Here is a 16163-nt window from a genome sequence, read left to right on the forward strand (position 1 = left end):
CCTCCACGGACGCAGCTAAAAAAACAATCACCTCTTTAGGGACGGTCTGCCCGGCCTGCAGGCCTTCCCCAGGTCTGGTCCCACAGGGCACCCGGACGTTTCTCTGAGAGCGCCCGTCACAACTACAATGACCACGTTGGTCGTCGCCCCCATGCCTCTGAGGCAGGGTGCCCTGAACATCCACACTGTGCCAGCTGGCAGGGACCGAGTGCTGACCGAGGAAAGTCCCTAGTGTCAGCTGTGAAAGCCAGGGGACTGGGAAGAGGGCGGCTGGGGAACAGTGAAGGGGCAGGCCTCAGAGGAGGAGACAGGCGACTTCAGCGCTGAACGCGGGGAGAAGGAGCGGTGGGGTGAGCCCCGACGGAAAGGGCGGCCGTGGGCCCAGCCGAGAGGACCCTTTTCTTCTGCAGCCCCACACCCAGGAAGCCTACCCGACCGCTGCGGCCCAGGGCTGGGCTCCACAGCCGCAGTGCGCGATCCCCTCCGACCTAGAGAGTGAATTCGGAGCCCGGTTACCGGCACTTTAATTGAAGATTAAGGATAAAGAGAGCACCCCCTCCCTTGTCCTCCCGGAAGCTCTGGCTTTTCTCCCGTTCCGTCGACCTGGCGTCCTCCATCTCAAACCCTGGGCAGCAGCGTCCGAAACGGTCCAAGGAGCGAGGCGCGCAGCGCGGCCGGGAGAAAGTGGACTAGCAGGCCGAGCGCCGCCAGCGACATCAGCAGCCAGAGCGCGCTCGCGCTCATGTACAGGGGAGCCAGCCTAAGGGCAGGGCTCAGCAGGGGCGGGGCGGAGCGACGGCGGCTCCGCCCACCTACCCTGCCGCCCAGCTCCACCCACCTCCGCCCAGCTTGGCCAGGACCCGTCTCCTGCCCAAAAGGGACCCACCTCCAGCCAGTCTCCCAGTTTCGCTGCCCGGATGGTCAAGACTCCTCCCACAAACAGCCTTTCCCCGGACCCACGTGACCTCCCCGAGCCCCGACCCTGCTCTCACCTTTGCTGCGGCGAGCGCGCGTAGCCCTGAAAGTAGCGGAGACGCGCGAAAAGGTAGACCAAACCGCACAGGGCCGCCGCACCTGGGAGAGGGGCGGGCGGGGCTAGGTGAGCCAGCTGGCGCGAGACCCTGTGGTTCCAGGGCGTACACGCCCTCCCCGCTCCCAGACCTTCGTGAAAGAAGATTCCGGCGACCCAGAGCGTGGCGAGGAACAGCGGGAAGTACTCGCTGCAGTTCACTCTGAGGTGGGGGCGGGGCGGCGTGAGGGCGCGGGCGGGGGGCCTCGGACCCTGCAGCTGTCCGGGCTCGCTCCCTTCCTGCCCCGAGCCCTCCCTCCGCGCCTCACTGGGCTCGGTAGACACGCTCGAACTCGGGCGGGCCGGTGGTGAGCGGCGGCGACACGCGGAAGGCTCTGCGTGCAGAGATCACCTGCAGGGAGAAGTAGGCTGGGGGCGAGTAGGGGCGGGAGTCAGGTCTGGCTGCCCCGAGGCCCTCAACCTCCGCCAGGTTCCCACCTTTTCTCCTTTCTACACGCTGAACTTGTCATGATTCCCCTTTAAAGCCCCCATGGAAAATAAAGTCCTCCCGAGGGGACCTCGTGCCCCCTCTCTTTCTGGGCTTGTCCTGTGTCCAAGATGTTCAAGGGGAGGGCAAGGTCCCTCTTCCCCCACCCTGAGATGCGTCACAGTTACACCTGTACTAGGGAGGGGCCCTCAAGCTTAGGACTGTGTTCCTGAATCCTTTGACTTGCAAAACACAGACAAATGACCAGCTCCCACTCTCTAGACATGATCTTGGCTCTGGGGGTCCCTGAATAGGGCATGCCACCAGGGCTTGAGGGCAGAGTTGTCTGCATTCTCCCTGGTGCAGGGGAGCACACACGCTGTGGTTTACAGTTCCTGGTCCCCACCAATAGAGAGGTGGATGCAGTGGGGGGTGGGGAGGGCTCCTGACCCTACTTCCGGCCAGGATCACTCAAGCCTGGGGCCCTGTGCCTCCAAACTGTGGTGTGGTCTTCTGCTTTAGTTTCTCTGCTCAGGTGCTCTGGACTCTGCCCTAAAGTCTGACATACATCCTCTCCCCTACCCCCCAGTTGGTTGCTACTGAGACTCATCTAGTCCAACACCAGGCCTCCAGGGCTCTGCCTTCCCCTGCACCCCCCCCCCCATCCTGTTCCAGCATGGATGGATGGATCTAAGTGCACAAGGGCCCTTCTCTTGGTCTCAGGGCAGGCCCCCATCACACACACAGCTCCAGCGCTGGTTGTCTTCAGCTATCTTCCAGCAAGTCCTGTGGCGCTGGTGCGCTTGGTGTGAGGCCTTCTGAAGAAATATCCCATCCCAAGTGCACTGTGGGTGCCAAGGCTATGTGGACCATCACAGTGTAGGAGCTAGAGGGGGGTCCCATGGCTACGTGAGGAGGGGCTAAGAACCGACCTTGCCAGTGCAGCAGGAGATCCAGTCAGCCTGTCTGCTCTGGCCCTTCCAGGGTCCCTGCCCAGGCTGAGCCTTGTCCTGGCCCATACAGTGTGGGGTAATGGTGTCCCAAGTGGTAGAGATATCTAGCCTCGGAACATGTCCTGTAGGGCCAGTCTAAAAGGTCACCATGCAATTTTGGAGGGCCAGGCAGCAGGTTCCAGCCCTGTCTAGCTCTATGCCATCCCAGCATAGAGAGAATTCCTTTGAAGGCAAAGCCGGGTCCTGCTGGGACCCCCAGAAAGAGGATAGCTGGAGAGGGCAGGGACCAGCTGGACCAGGGCCACCCCAGACCCATGGCTGACCCACTTCTGTACCCACCACCAGATCACCCTTTCATTCTGGTGCCCCCCATGCCAGATCCTGGAGCCTAACACACCTGCATGCCCCACCTGCTCCCTGAAAGCCCCTGCCCTCTTCCAGGGTTCTATATCCCATTCCCAGCCCACACAAGGCATGCCTACCTCAGTTGTCCCTCAGGGGCCTTTTTCCATTTCACTGTCCCCTCCCTTGGTCAGGCACCCATGTCAGCCTTGGTCCCTGCCCAGGGTTTCACAGTTCACCCTGCAAATACTCCTTCCACGGCTTTCCCTGTCCCTAACCAAGAACAACACAAGCGTCTCAGCCCCGGGGTATCCCAGCCTTCACTGGTGCCAGAAGAGCTTGGGCATCAGGAGTCTGGGCCAGAAGCCCTGCCTCTGCCCCGCACCCACTCTGGGCCCTCCAGCACCTCCCCGGGGCCTGGAGGGCAGAAGACAGGCTGCAGGAGTTCAGGGCCCACCCACCTCCCAAACAGGAGCCAGCGCACCTTGCAGCAGGACTCCCAGGAGGGTGACAGTGGCCAGAAGAGCCACCTCGTCCTTCATGGTGCTGGCAGGTCTGTCAGCCGGGCTGGTGTGTGGAAAGGAACTGCGGAGCTTTTATCAGCCCCTTTCCGCTGGCTCAGAGGCTGGCTCAGAGGCTGGTCGGGGAGAGGAAGACTGGCTCAATCTCCCCGCCCCTACTTAGTGGAGGGGGCACGACAGAGGGGCGTGGCCATGGCCAGCAAGAGCCCAGGAGCCTGGTCAGGCTAGGCAGACAGAAACCAGGGCCAGACAAAGCCTGGGCAGGACAGAGCAGCAGGCTGGGGACAACCCGGCCCCACCACTTCCTCCCAGGCATTCTTGCCTCTTCTATGCCTAGTCCTGTGCTGACAGAGCCCAAGCTATCCACCTGGGCACACCATAGTGTTGGGTCAACCCAGTGTCCTTCAGGCCCTGTACCCTCAGCAGGTCCTAGGTGGCTCTCCAGACCTCCCCTTGTCCTCAGTCTGGTCTCAGGAAACCAGAGGATCCTACCTGAACTAGCCCCCTCACCCCCCACACAACATGCCTACACCACTTCCTATTGATCAAGTCCTGCTTATTCTCAAATCCACCCCGCCCCCCACTCCATGCACCTTCCAAGCCCTGCCCTGCCCCAGTCATCTCTCACCTGGACACAGGTCGTGGGTTCCTCCAGGGTTCCCAGCCCTGACCCCACTCCCACCTATACACACCCACTTACCTATTTCCCTGATCACAGCCCAGGGCTCTTATATAACATGCAATTCTGACAGCAGGGCAGTCCGGGCACCCAGACCAATTGGGCACAGCTGAGTCCCTGCTCCCCTCGAGAAACCTGATGCCCGCCGGTCTCACAGCTCCCTGGGCTCCATGCACACAGGCCATCCCGAAGCCCACCTTGCTGGCCCGGAAGGATGGGTCAGCCCACCCAGGGTGGTTGAGCCCAGCATCTCCTGGGACTCACACCTCAGAATAGTCACCTGCTGTTTCTGCCTGCCCAGGGTCCCTCCTTCCTGAGGTTCCAACCCTTCCTATTGTCAGGTCCTGTGGTGTGGATATAGCTGCCTCCCACCCCTCCTGGGCTTGAGGGATGAACGTATGAGTCCAAACTGACTGTCTGAGCCAAGGCTAACACAAGATGGTGAGATGCAGTTCTGGAAACTTCCTAAGAACCTTGGGAAGGGGAACTCAAAGTGAGGAGGAAGATTTCTGAGGGCCATTTATGGCTACTGGCCAACCTGAGGAAGACAGAGCTAACGCAAGGCCACGCTTTGAGGAGAAAGGTGGCCAGTGTCCTAGAGCCTCCTGGGACCACCTTGCCTGGGACCCCCCCCATCCCCCCCACCTCCCACTCCCCCACCACCCCCCCACTCCCCCCCCTCCCACCCCCCCCCCCCCCCTCCCAGCCCCTGGCCGTTCAGCCTTTCCGTTTTATAACACAGCCACTTCTCCTTTTGGCTCAAGCTGGTTGGAGGCGGGTTTTGGTCAGCTGTGGCACAGTCCAGACTGATACCTGAGCACAGGCAGGAGCTGGCAAGGCCACAAGCAGGCACAGGCCATGCCGTGGGATGAACAGAGCAGCTGGGTCTTTGGGGCAACTGCCACTGCTTTTAGTCTTGGGCCATTGTGATCTCCTGGCACCCTCTGCCTGGTCTTTCTGGGGGAGTCTCCATATGTCAGGGTCATATGACCTCTGGAGCTCTATCCTTGCCACCCAGCTGGCCTCCTTCCTTGCTGTCCCCAAGCCTGGATTCCAGCCCAAGAGCTTTGTTGCTTGCTGGGCTCCCCAAGAACCCCTTTTACCCTCTCATGGTCTGGCCAATGCCCAACAAATGCCCCTTGCCATCATTGCCCCCAGCAAACCAGCTGCTCCCCAGGGGCTGCAGCGGGCTCCTCAGAGGCAGGGATGGGCCTCCGTGTCTGTGCCCTGCTTTGGACCAGCTTGCCAGTCACCATGGTAGGTGCTCAATGGTGGAGAAATGACTGACAGAAGCTCAGAAAGAGACTGGAGCACAAGGGAACAGATGCCAGACGTGCCCTCGAGCTCTCTCTCTGCCTGCTCAGCACTCCTGTCCTCCCTGAAAGTGGTCCTGACCACAGCCCCCTGCTCTGGCCACCCCCCTGACCCCAGCTGGAACCCCAGGAGCAGGCAGACCGTGTGCCAGTGTGTTTGCGTGAAATACGTGTGTCCGTGGCAGTCATGGCATGTGTTTCTCAGGGCCCCTGGGCTTGCTAGCATGTTGGAGTTCATCTGGGGCCTACGTGTGTGTCCGTGGGTATGCGTGCATTTCAGGGGCTTCTCTCTGCCAGACTTTCATTTCCTCTGAGGCCTAGACATCTTCCCTTCCAAGCTGATCCCCTTCCCTGACAACAGGAAGCTGAGGCAGCTTCTGAGGAAGTCCTGGGGCAGATGTCCAGGCAGTAACTGGGGTCTCCACCCCTGGAGCTCTCCCCAGATCCTGCAGTTTCCACCTCGCTCCCTCTGCCCTTGCCCAGTCTCTCAGAGCCCTGCCTAGGCTGTGCCTGCTCTGGCTGACAGAGGTCCAGCCCGGGGCCCTCCAGGCAATGGGCCACCCACTCACCCTCCTGGGCAGCCCTTGTTAGACGCTCACCTCATGAAGGAACGGTAAAAGCCCCTCCCTGAGCTCCTGCAGGACATGCCTCTGCCCTCCAGCCCCTACAGGGCCCCGAGGAACCTTCTAGAAGCTGAGCTCACCAAGGATCTCTGGAGAGTGATAGAGTCAGCAGAACCATTATGTTGAGAAGAAACGACAATTTCAGAACAATAGACCACCATAAGCAGTGCAGAACTCGGACACTAAACTAAATTTAAAAAGGTGGGGAGCACGGGGCTGGCTCAGTTGGAAGAGCATGTGAATCTTGATCTCGGGGCTGCAAGTTCAAGCCCCACATTGGGTATAGAGATTACTTAAATAAACTTAAAAAACAAAAAAGATTTTGAAATGATTTTACTTACCCAAAAAGTTGCAAAAATAGTACACAGTTTCCATATACCCTTCATCTATCTCACTCTAAGGTGAAAATCTGATTTAACCATAATTCAGTTATACAAACTAGGAAATTAACCTTGACACAAACCTATCAGCCATTCTACAGGTATCATTCAAATTTCCCCCAATTCTCCCACTAAAATAGGACAGAGGACTTAAAAACATTATGCTAAGTTGTGCCCCAAACACAAAAGACCACATAGCGTATGACTCTCATTATATGAAATGTCCAGAAAAAGCAGATCAGAAGAAACAGAGAACAGATCACAGGCAGCCTGGGGGTGGAGGGGCAGATATGAGGAAGATGTTCTAGAACTGGATTATGGGGATGTTTGCACAGCTCAGTAAATTTACTCAAAGTCACTGGATTGTACACTTAAATTGGGCAAATGTTGTGGTATGGAAATTGATTCTTGAACAAGACAGGGGTTAGAGGTAGCAACAGTCAAAAATCAGTAGAATTCCCCCCAAACTTAACTACAAATAGCCTACTGTAGACCAGAAGCCTTACCCATAACATAATAACACATATTTTGCATTTTACATGTATTATACAGTATATTCTTACAATAAAGTAAGCTAGAGAAAATTAAGAAAATCGTGAGCGACCACCGGCCTGGCTCAGTCTGTAGAGCATGCGACTCTTGATCTCAGCATTATAAATTTGAGCCCCACATTGGGTGTAGAGATTACTTAAAAATAAAATCTTAAAAAAAAAAAAAAAGAAAATCATAAGGAAGAGAAAAAACATTTTCAATACTGTACTGTATTTATTGAAAAAAAAAATCCACATATAAGTGGACCTGCACAGTTCAAACCCGTGTTGCTCAAGGGGTCAACTGGACACCTCAGTAAAGCAGAGTGCAAGCAGGGGTGGGGAGAGGCAGAGAGAGAGAGGGAGACACAGAATCCGAAGCAGGCTCCAGGCTCTGAGATGTCAGCCTAGAACCCAAAGCAGGGCTTGAACTCACAGACCATGAGATCATGACCTGAGCCAAAGTGGGATGCTTAACTGAGCCACCCAGGTGCCCCTAAGCCTTCTGCACAAGAAAATACCTATGATGATAGTATGTCTTGCTCCTTTCAGCCCAACCTGCCCCCAGCCCACACTCCACCTGCAGAAACACCTCACAGATTCATGGCTCTGATCTTGGTCCTCCTCAACCTGGTGCTATTCGGGCACTGGGGCCCCTTAGGCAACCCCCTAGGACTCCTGGGACCCTTCCCTGGCTACCCTTGTCCCTTTCTGTTTTCCTGGGTTTTCTATCTACCCAGCCTTCCAGGAGTGTCTGTGAGGGGATGCCTCTGCTCCACCTTATCCCTGGCTCTGTGTGTAGTAGGTGCTCAAAAAAACATACCCATGAAGGGGCAAAGGTTTCCCAGCTGGCCTGGCTGCCCTTCCGCCCCCTCCCCTTGGAAACCATTGAACTGAGAATAGGGAAACAGCGACCTGAGTAAATAGAACAGATCCCTTTAGAGGATGGGGGGGGGGGGGGCGGGCAGGGCACTTGCCATAGTGTTGCAAGGTTTTTACAAGGACACCTGGCCTCTGCTTCAGCCAGTGGGTTCTGGGCCTGGGAACTGATTTGGGTCTGGAAATGGGCAAGGGATCATGAGTTTCCACTGGCTTGGCTAACCTAGGTTTCTGCTGATCCATTCTTTTTTTTTTTTTTTTTTTTTTAAGTTTATTTATTTTGAGAGAGACAGAGACAGCATGAGTGGAGGATGGGCAGAGAGAGAGGGAGACAGAGAATCTCAAACAGGCTCTGAACTGGCAGGACAGAGTGCAACGTGGGGCTCGAACCCAGGAAACCATGAGATCATGACCTGAGCCGAAATCAAGGGTCAGACGCTCAACCGACTGAGCTACCCACGTGCCCCTCTGCTGATCCATTCTTGATCTCTTTTGGTTATATCTGTTAAGCAGCATACCCTTGTCGGCTGCCCATCTCTCTGGTCACTAGGTCACATTCTGCACGCCATCACTCTAGACTCTGCCATTCTGATCTTGCCAACCATCATGGTAGTCATTGACACCTGGCTTGCGATAGGTGTGCCACCACCTGGCTTCTATTTTTCTTTCTTTCTTTCTTTCTTTCTTTCTTTCTTTCTTTCTTTCTTCCTTCCTTCCCTCCCTCCCTTCTTTCTCTTTCTTTCTTTCTCTTCCTTCCTTTTTCTTTCTTTTCTTTTTTTCTTCCTTCCCTCCTTTCTTTCTTTCTCTTCCTTTCTTTCTTTTTCTTTCTTCCCTCCCTCCTTTCTTTCTCTTCCTTCCTTCCTTCCTTCCTTCCTTCCTTCCTTTCTCTTTCTCTTTCTTTCTTTTCTTTCTATTTCTTTCTTCCTTCCTTCCCTCCCTCCTTTCTTTCTTTCTTTCTTTCTTTCTTTCTTCCCTCCTTCCTTCCTTTCTTTCTCTTCCTTCCTTTCTTCCTTTCTTTCTTTTCCTTCCTTTCTTCCTTCCTTTCTTTTTTAAGAGAGAGAACGAGAGAGCTGGGGAGAGGGGCAGAGGGAGAGAGAATCTCAAGCAGGCTCCATGCTCAGTGTGGAGCCTGACTCAGGGCTCAATCCCATGACCCTGGGATCATGACCTGAGCTGAAATTGGACGCTCAACTGAGTCAACCACGCAGGTGCCCCCTGGCCTATATTATTTCTGTCTCCTTTCATCTCCATTGTTCCAAAGGCACCGGGTTCTGTCATGGCTATCACCCATCCCAGACTACAGGGGCCATGGAGGCAGGTAACAAACCCAAGTGTGTTCTGGGCCTCCCAAAAAGAGTCTTAGCCAAGTTCCATTTCACAGTGAATTAGCTGGGCCCAAGACCCCTCGGGCATCTCCCTGGCTCCTAGATGTATTATGGGACAGTCCTACTAGGCAGCTGGCATTGTGCACAAAAGAGTTTACACAACAGGGCTGTGATCACTGTCCTTGCAAGATCAGCCCTAAGCTAACATCTGCCAACTTAGATTTTGGGAAAGTTCCCACCATTAACTGATAAGAATGGCTCACTGTGCCTAACCTGTTTAGGTTTATGTGGAACACCTACACTCCTTTTGGGAGTCTGGAATTTTGGTTCATGCTGGACAGACAGAACCTACATGCCAGCCCCCTATTAAAAACCTGGGGTGCTGGGGCACTTGGATGGCTCAGTCAGTTGAATGTCCAACTTTGGTTCAGGTCATGATCTCACGGTTTGTGAGTTTGAGCCCCACATCAGGCTCACTGCTGTCAGCACAGAGCCTGCTTTGGATCCTCTGTCCCCCTCTCTGTCTCTACCTCCCCTGCTCATGCTCTCTCTTTCAAAAATAAATATACATTAAAAAAAAAAAAAAAAACCCGGGGTGCTGAGTCTCTAATGAGCTTCCTTGGTTGGCCACATTTCATGTCCTCACATCTTACTGCCGGAGGAATTAAGCATGTGGCTCCAATGACAGGGGCTCTTGGAAGCTTGTGCCTGGTTTCCCTGGTCCTCACACTGTGTGCCTTCTCCCCTTTGCTGACTTTGATCTGTATCCATTGGCTGTAATCCAGCATGGCTTACGACTGAGAGCCAGGAGCTGTACTATGAGCCCCACTGTTGCTGAGTCCTGGGGGTGCTGCCAGCACATCACGGGACCTGGGCTGGTCTTGGGGACCCTCTGATACAGGCAGATTCACACATTGGCTCCTTGGCCCATAGAGTAAGAGGTATTGGAGTAGGAAAAGCCAAGCAGAATCTCCTGAAACTGCTACCCACTCACCAAGAGAGTATGTTACAGAATAATACTGCCTCTGGGAGGAAAGACAGAGATTAGTGCCACACCGAAAGCCTTAAAGGTTGGAGGGTGGTGGTTCCTATCACCACCACCCCCAGGTTATATTCACCAGTTTGGCCCCTACAAAGAGCACATGAGTCCTGGCAGATGACAGGCACCCAGCCTGATCGCAGCCCTCACTGCAGCGGCCAGATATGGAATAGTTGAGCACGTTACACAGGAGATGATGCAGAGCCACTGGATGTGATCATTTCCATTCTCATCTGAAAAGAGGATTGGATGGGAGCACCTGGGGGCCTCAGTCAGTTAAGCCTCTGACTTCGGCTCAGGTCATGATCTCGTGGTTCGTGAGTTCGAGCCCCGTGTCAGGCTCTGTGCTGACTGCTCGGAGCCTGGAGCCTGCTTCGGGTTCTGTGTCTCCCTCTCTCTCCGCCCCTACCCCGCTTGCACTCTGTCTGTCTCAAAAATAAATTTAAAAACATTAAAAAATTTAAAAAAAGAAAATTAATCCTTTAAAAAATAAAAAAATTAAAATAAATTTTAAATTTTAAAAAATGGAAAGAGGATTGGAAGCAGTTTGGATTCACACGGGATGGACAGCATTATGCGTTTAGGCTTGCCCTGGGACTATTTTATTATATTTTATTTTTTTAATATTTATTTAATTTTGAGAGAGAGAGTGAGCACACGCAGGGGAGGGTCAGAGAGAGGAAGACACAGAATCCAAAACAGGCTCCAGGCTCTGAGCTATCAGTACAGAGCGTGATGCGGGGCTCAAACTCACAAATTATGAGATCATGACCTGAGCCGAAGTCAGACGCTCATCCACTGAGCCACCCAGGCACCCCAACCCCAGGACCATTTTAATTGTCCCACTCTCTGTCATAATACAGTTCGGAGGAACCTTAATGCTCTGGGCATTCCCCAAAGATCACATTGGTCCAGCATATGGATGACGTCGTGTGATTGACCTGTGAACAGGAAATGCTGAGTACATCAGTGGCCTTGGTGAGACACACATTCCGAAAGGCCAGGGACTCGTCACCTCAATGAGGCTGCTAGTCAGTGGCCTATTGGAAATCCCCTCAGAAGTAAATACAGGGGCACCTGCATGGCTCAGTTGGTTGAGTGTCCGATTTCAGCTCAGGTCATGATCTCATGGTTCGTGACCTCGAGCCCCATGTTGGGCTCTCTGCTGTCAGTGTGGAGCATGCTTTGGATCCTCTGTCCCCCCTCTCTCTCTGCCCCTCCCCTGATTGTGTTCTCTCTCTCTCTATTTCTCTTAAAAATAAATAAAACATTAAAAAAAAGAGTTAAAAAAAGAAGTAAATACAGGTTATTGCAGTTTGCATGAAAAAAGGAACACAAGACTTGGTAGGTCTCTCTGAGTTGGGGATGTGGCATATTCCACACTCAGGGACCCTACTGTGACACATTTATCAGATGACGCAGAAGGCTGCCAGCTGTGAAAAAGACCAAGGGCAAGGATAGGCCTTTGTAGCAGGGCCAGGTTGCAGGGTGAGCACCCCCCCCTGCTTGGCCCACCAGGTCCAGCAGATCCCCTCGAGCTGGAAGTATCTGTGATAGTGAAAGAGATGTCATGTGTTTCTGGCAAGCCCCAGTAAGAGTCATGGTGCACAGCCCTCGGGTCCCGGAGCAGGGCTATGCCTTCCCCACCAGGAAATGTACATCATTCCAAAAACGAAGCAAAACTTGACCATGGGACCATGGCACACTGGGGCACCAAGTGAGTATGTGGCCAGAGCCACCTGTCACTGGTCTATGGGACTGTGGTTCTAGGGCACCCAAAAAGTCACAACAGAGGACCATCACACAAGGGAAGGGATGCTTGGTATTGGCTGAGTGGGGGGCTAGGGCACACAGTGTCTGCATCACCCACCACCTCGGCCCCCTCCCAGAACCTCTCCCTCAGCCACTGGCCAAAACTGGCTCAGAGAGGGGCTCCCTTTGACCAGAGGGTCCTTACAGTGGCTTCCAATGCACAGAAGCTCTTAATTTATTTTTTAATGTTTATTTATTTTTGAGAGAGAAAGAGCATGAGCAGATGAAGTACGGGGGGGGTGCGGGGACAGAGGATTGGAAGTGGGCTCCACCTTGACACCACAGAGCCCGATGTAGGGCTCAAACTCACGAACCAGGAGATCATGACCTGAACCGAAACCAAGAGTCAGACATTCATCTGACTGAGCCACCCAGGCGCCCCACAGAAGCTCTTAATTTTACTGTAAGAAGTTTATCCATGTTTCATTGTTACCTTCGTCTTGTATACTCAGGTGTCTAATCCACTGGGGGTTGGTTTGCTTATGGTGTCAGGCTGGGGTTGCATTTTTTCCCCCAAAATGCTTTTAAACCTAACTTCAGAAAATTTGAAAGAATATAAAGCGTTGTGGTATACTCTTCACTTAGGTTTCTCTCATTTTATTGTATTTGATTTATCTGTGTCTTTTCTCTCCCTCTCTCTCTCTTAACACACACACACACACACACACACACACACACACACAGTAATTTGCAGACAAGATGCCCCTTTGCTCTTCAATACTTCCATGTGCATAAACATTCTCATATAGCTACAGTACAATTAGCATAATCAGGAAATTAACATTAAGACAATACCATTATCAATATATACAAATATCGAATCATTATGCTGTACACCTGAAACTAATATCATGTTATATGTCAATTATATCTCAATTAAAAAAAAGACATTCTCTTTCTCTTAAAAAAAAAAAAAAAAAAGAAGGCTCCTGGGTGGCTCAGTCGGTTAAGTGTCCGACTTCAGCTCAGGTCATGATCTCATGGTTCTTTGGGTTCAAGCCCTGCATCGGGCTCTGTGCTGACAGCTCAGAGCCTGGAGCCTGCTTCAAATTCTATGTCTCCCTCTCTCTCTGCTCCTCGCCCACTCACACTGTCTCTCTCTCTCTCTCAAAAATAAATAAATATTAAATACATACATACAATACAATACAATACAATACCAGGGACCCTGGGTGGCTCAGTTGGTTAAGTGACTGACTCTTGATTTTGACTCAGGTCATGATCTCCAGGTTCATGAGATCAAGCCTTGAGTTGGGCTCTGCACTGATGGTGTGGAACTTGCTTGGTATTTTCTTTCTTTTTCTCTCTCTCTCTCTCTGCTCCTGCCCCACTTGTGCTCTCTTCTCTTCAAAATAAATAGATAAATAAACTTAAAAAAAGACAATACTGTTATCAATATATGCAAATATTGAATCATTATGCTGTATACGTGAAACTAATATCATATTATATATCAATTATACCTCAATTAAAAAAAAAAAAGACAATACCAGCAAGCCTGGGTGGTTCAGTCGGTTAAGCAATCAACTCTTGATTTCGGCTCACATCATGATCTCAAGTCCCACGTCAAGCTATGCAGAGCCTGCTTGGGATTCTCTCTCCCTCTCTTTCTGCTCCTCCCCCACTTGCTCTCTCTTCTCTCTCAAAATAAATAAACTTAAAAAAAAAGAGAGGATACCATTATCAATATACATAAATATCAAATCATTATGCTGTACACCGGAAACTAATATCATGTTATATGTCAAGTATTATATCAGTTTAAAAAAAGACAATACCATAACTGAATCAACAGACTTTAACTAGATATTACCTGTCCTTATGGTGAAAGAAACTCCAGAATTCTGTGTTGTGTTCACTGTCAAGGGCATTCAGTCTCCTTTAGCCTGGAAGAGTTCTTCAGTTCACAGATCTTTGTCTTTCATGAGCACAGGCCAGTTATTTTGCAGAAGTCCACTGATTTGATTTTATCTGACATTTCAGCTGATTATAATCGATCATGTGCTTTGAGCAGGAGGGGCAGGGGAATGGCCCTGTGTTTTTCTTGATGCACTGTCAGGAGGTACGTGATATCAGTCTGTCCTGTTCCTGGAGATGGTTTTTTCTTTCAGAGATTTTAAGTAGTCTCTACACCCAACATGGGGCTTGAACTTACAACCCCAAGATCAAGAATTGCATGCTCTGCCGACTGAGCCTTGTTCCTGGAGATGTTTTAGCCGTACTGTTAACATGGTGTCTGTTGGTTTCTCTACTGTAAAGTGAGATAGATCTGTAAGAACTCTCAGCACACTGACTCCATTCAAACCCCTTGCTTTGCACTAAGGGACTCTGCCCACATTCTGCCGTGGCTTCCAGCAGCCTAAGCCACTGAAATGACTCAGCCCTTTTGAGTGCCAGTCTGGAAAAGATAAAGGCTGACAAAAGAATTCACCATTCGTTCCAGCCAGAAGATGGGCTCCTGACCTGATTCTCTTTTTCTCTCTTTCTCTGCCCCTCCCCTGCTCAGGCTCTCTCGCTCTCTCTCTCTGTCTCCCTAAAATAATCAAAAAAGAAGTGCATCATTTTGACAATGACAATGACCAACCCTCTTACCTGCTTCTGGTAATGTTTCACATCCCTGACTCTGCTGGAGTTCCCACTATGTTTTTACTTCCCTTACCTAAAGTCTGGCTTTGTTGATGTTTGACAAAAATAACTCTTTTTCCCATTGAAACTTATCTTTCTGGGTCATACTTTGAGGTTCTATAAAAAAAAATTCCCTTACTCCTCAAACGTCCACCAACTGATTTTACAACAACCATTAGTGGCTCTTACCTGAATCACTTATTGTGATGGTAGCCAAATGATTCTCTAATTCCATCGTTCTTTTTACATTTAGTAGTGAAAAAGAGCTTCCCCTTCTCCACTTATTTACTTACTTGAATCATCGTGAATTCATAAATTCTTAAAATAAAAATAAATTCTCAGGGCTCCTGGGTGGCTCAGTTGGTTGAACTTGATTTCGGCTCAGGTCATGATCTCACAGTTCATGCAGGCTCCAAGCTGATGGTGTGGAGCCTGTTTGTGATTCTCCTTGTTTCATTCTCTCTCTTCCCTTCTCCCACTCTCTCTCTCTCTCTCTCTCTCTCTCTCTCTCCCCCCCCCCTTCCCAAAATAGATAAATAAACTTAAAAAGAAAAGAAGGAAATCTTCAAAGGCAGGTGGAGGCATGTCCAAAGGACACAGGAGCCAGTTTGAAGGGATACCCACCGGCCAAACCTGGACAGTGTGGACATCAAAATACATAGTAACAAGGAATTATAACCCACTGAGTAAAATAAGAATTTATTTTTTTAAGTTTATGTATTTATTTTGAGACAGAGAGAGAAAGAACTCACACCTTGCTTGGTAACAAAAGTCCCTTAGTCTGTAGCAGAACTTACTTTCCTTGAGATTTGCAGCCCACTGGCCTTGAGTAAAGGACCAGAGTTTCCCAGAAGATAAGGCCTGACTATATTTGAAAAACACTTGTCACTGATGCCAGTGAGTCTGTTCAGAGTCACGTGGCCTGGGCACCTGCTTCTCCTGCACAGAGCCCACTCCCTTTTCCCAGGTTTTCCCCTTTCAAACCCTTCAGCATGGGGCCTCCCGGGGTGGCTCAGTCAGTTGAGCCTCCCACTTCGGCTCAGGTCATGATCTCACAGCTCAAGAGTCCAGGTCCCACGTTGGGCTCACTGATGTCAATGCAAAGCCCGCTTCGGATCCTCTGTCCCTTTCTCTGTCCCTCCCACACTTGCTCTCTTTCAAAAACGAATAAAACATTTAAAAAAAAAGTTTAAAAACCCTCCAGCTTTCTTTGGGCTGCTGGCTTCCTGAATAAACCCTTTCCTTTCCCGCCATAATTTGTCTCTGGGATATTGATTTTCAAGCATCGAGCAGAACCTGAGTTCGGAACGGGTTCTCTGGCCAGTATCAATATTACATGGATACAAATTTAAATATCATAGCCAAGATTCACTGAAATTCTCTACCTGATGATTTTATTTTTCTTTATTTACTTACTTTTAAAGTAATCTCTACACCCAAAGTGGGACCTGAACTCAGGACCCCAAGATTGAGAGTTGCATGCTCTGCCGATTGAGCCAGCCAGCACCCCTCATCCTGACAATCTTTTTTTTTTTTTTTGGTCACTATTAATATATGAAATTTATTGTCAAATTGGTTTCCATACAACACCCAGTGCTCATCCCAAAAGGTGCCCTCCTCAATACGCATCACCCACCCTCCCCTCC

The 16163-nt window shown here is 50.9% G+C and overlaps 1 protein-coding gene across 2 annotated transcripts; it reads right to left on the reverse strand.

The window, feature by feature from the left end:
• Positions 1-507: 507 nt before the first annotated feature.
• LTC4S (leukotriene C4 synthase) lies at positions 508-13784 on the reverse strand. Of its 2 annotated transcripts, none has more exons than XM_042932589.1 (5): positions 13706-13784; positions 1339-1438; positions 1162-1232; positions 993-1074; positions 508-760 (listed from the first exon to the last, which is right to left on the reverse strand). In XM_042932589.1, the coding sequence occupies exons 1-5, from the start codon at positions 13761-13763 to the stop codon at positions 619-621; spliced, it is 453 nt and encodes a 150-aa protein (XP_042788523.1). In that variant the 5' UTR covers positions 13764-13784; the 3' UTR covers positions 508-618. The 2 variants fall into 2 exon arrangements, with proteins under 2 accessions (XP_042788523.1, XP_042788512.1); XM_042932578.1 differs by lacking the exon at positions 13706-13784 and adding an exon at positions 3276-3426.
• Positions 13785-16163: the final 2379 nt, after the last annotated feature.

The sequence above is a fragment of the Panthera leo genome, chromosome A1 (genome assembly GCF_018350215.1).
Source record: "Panthera leo isolate Ple1 chromosome A1, P.leo_Ple1_pat1.1, whole genome shotgun sequence".
NCBI classification, from domain to species: Eukaryota; Metazoa; Chordata; class Mammalia; order Carnivora; family Felidae; genus Panthera; species Panthera leo.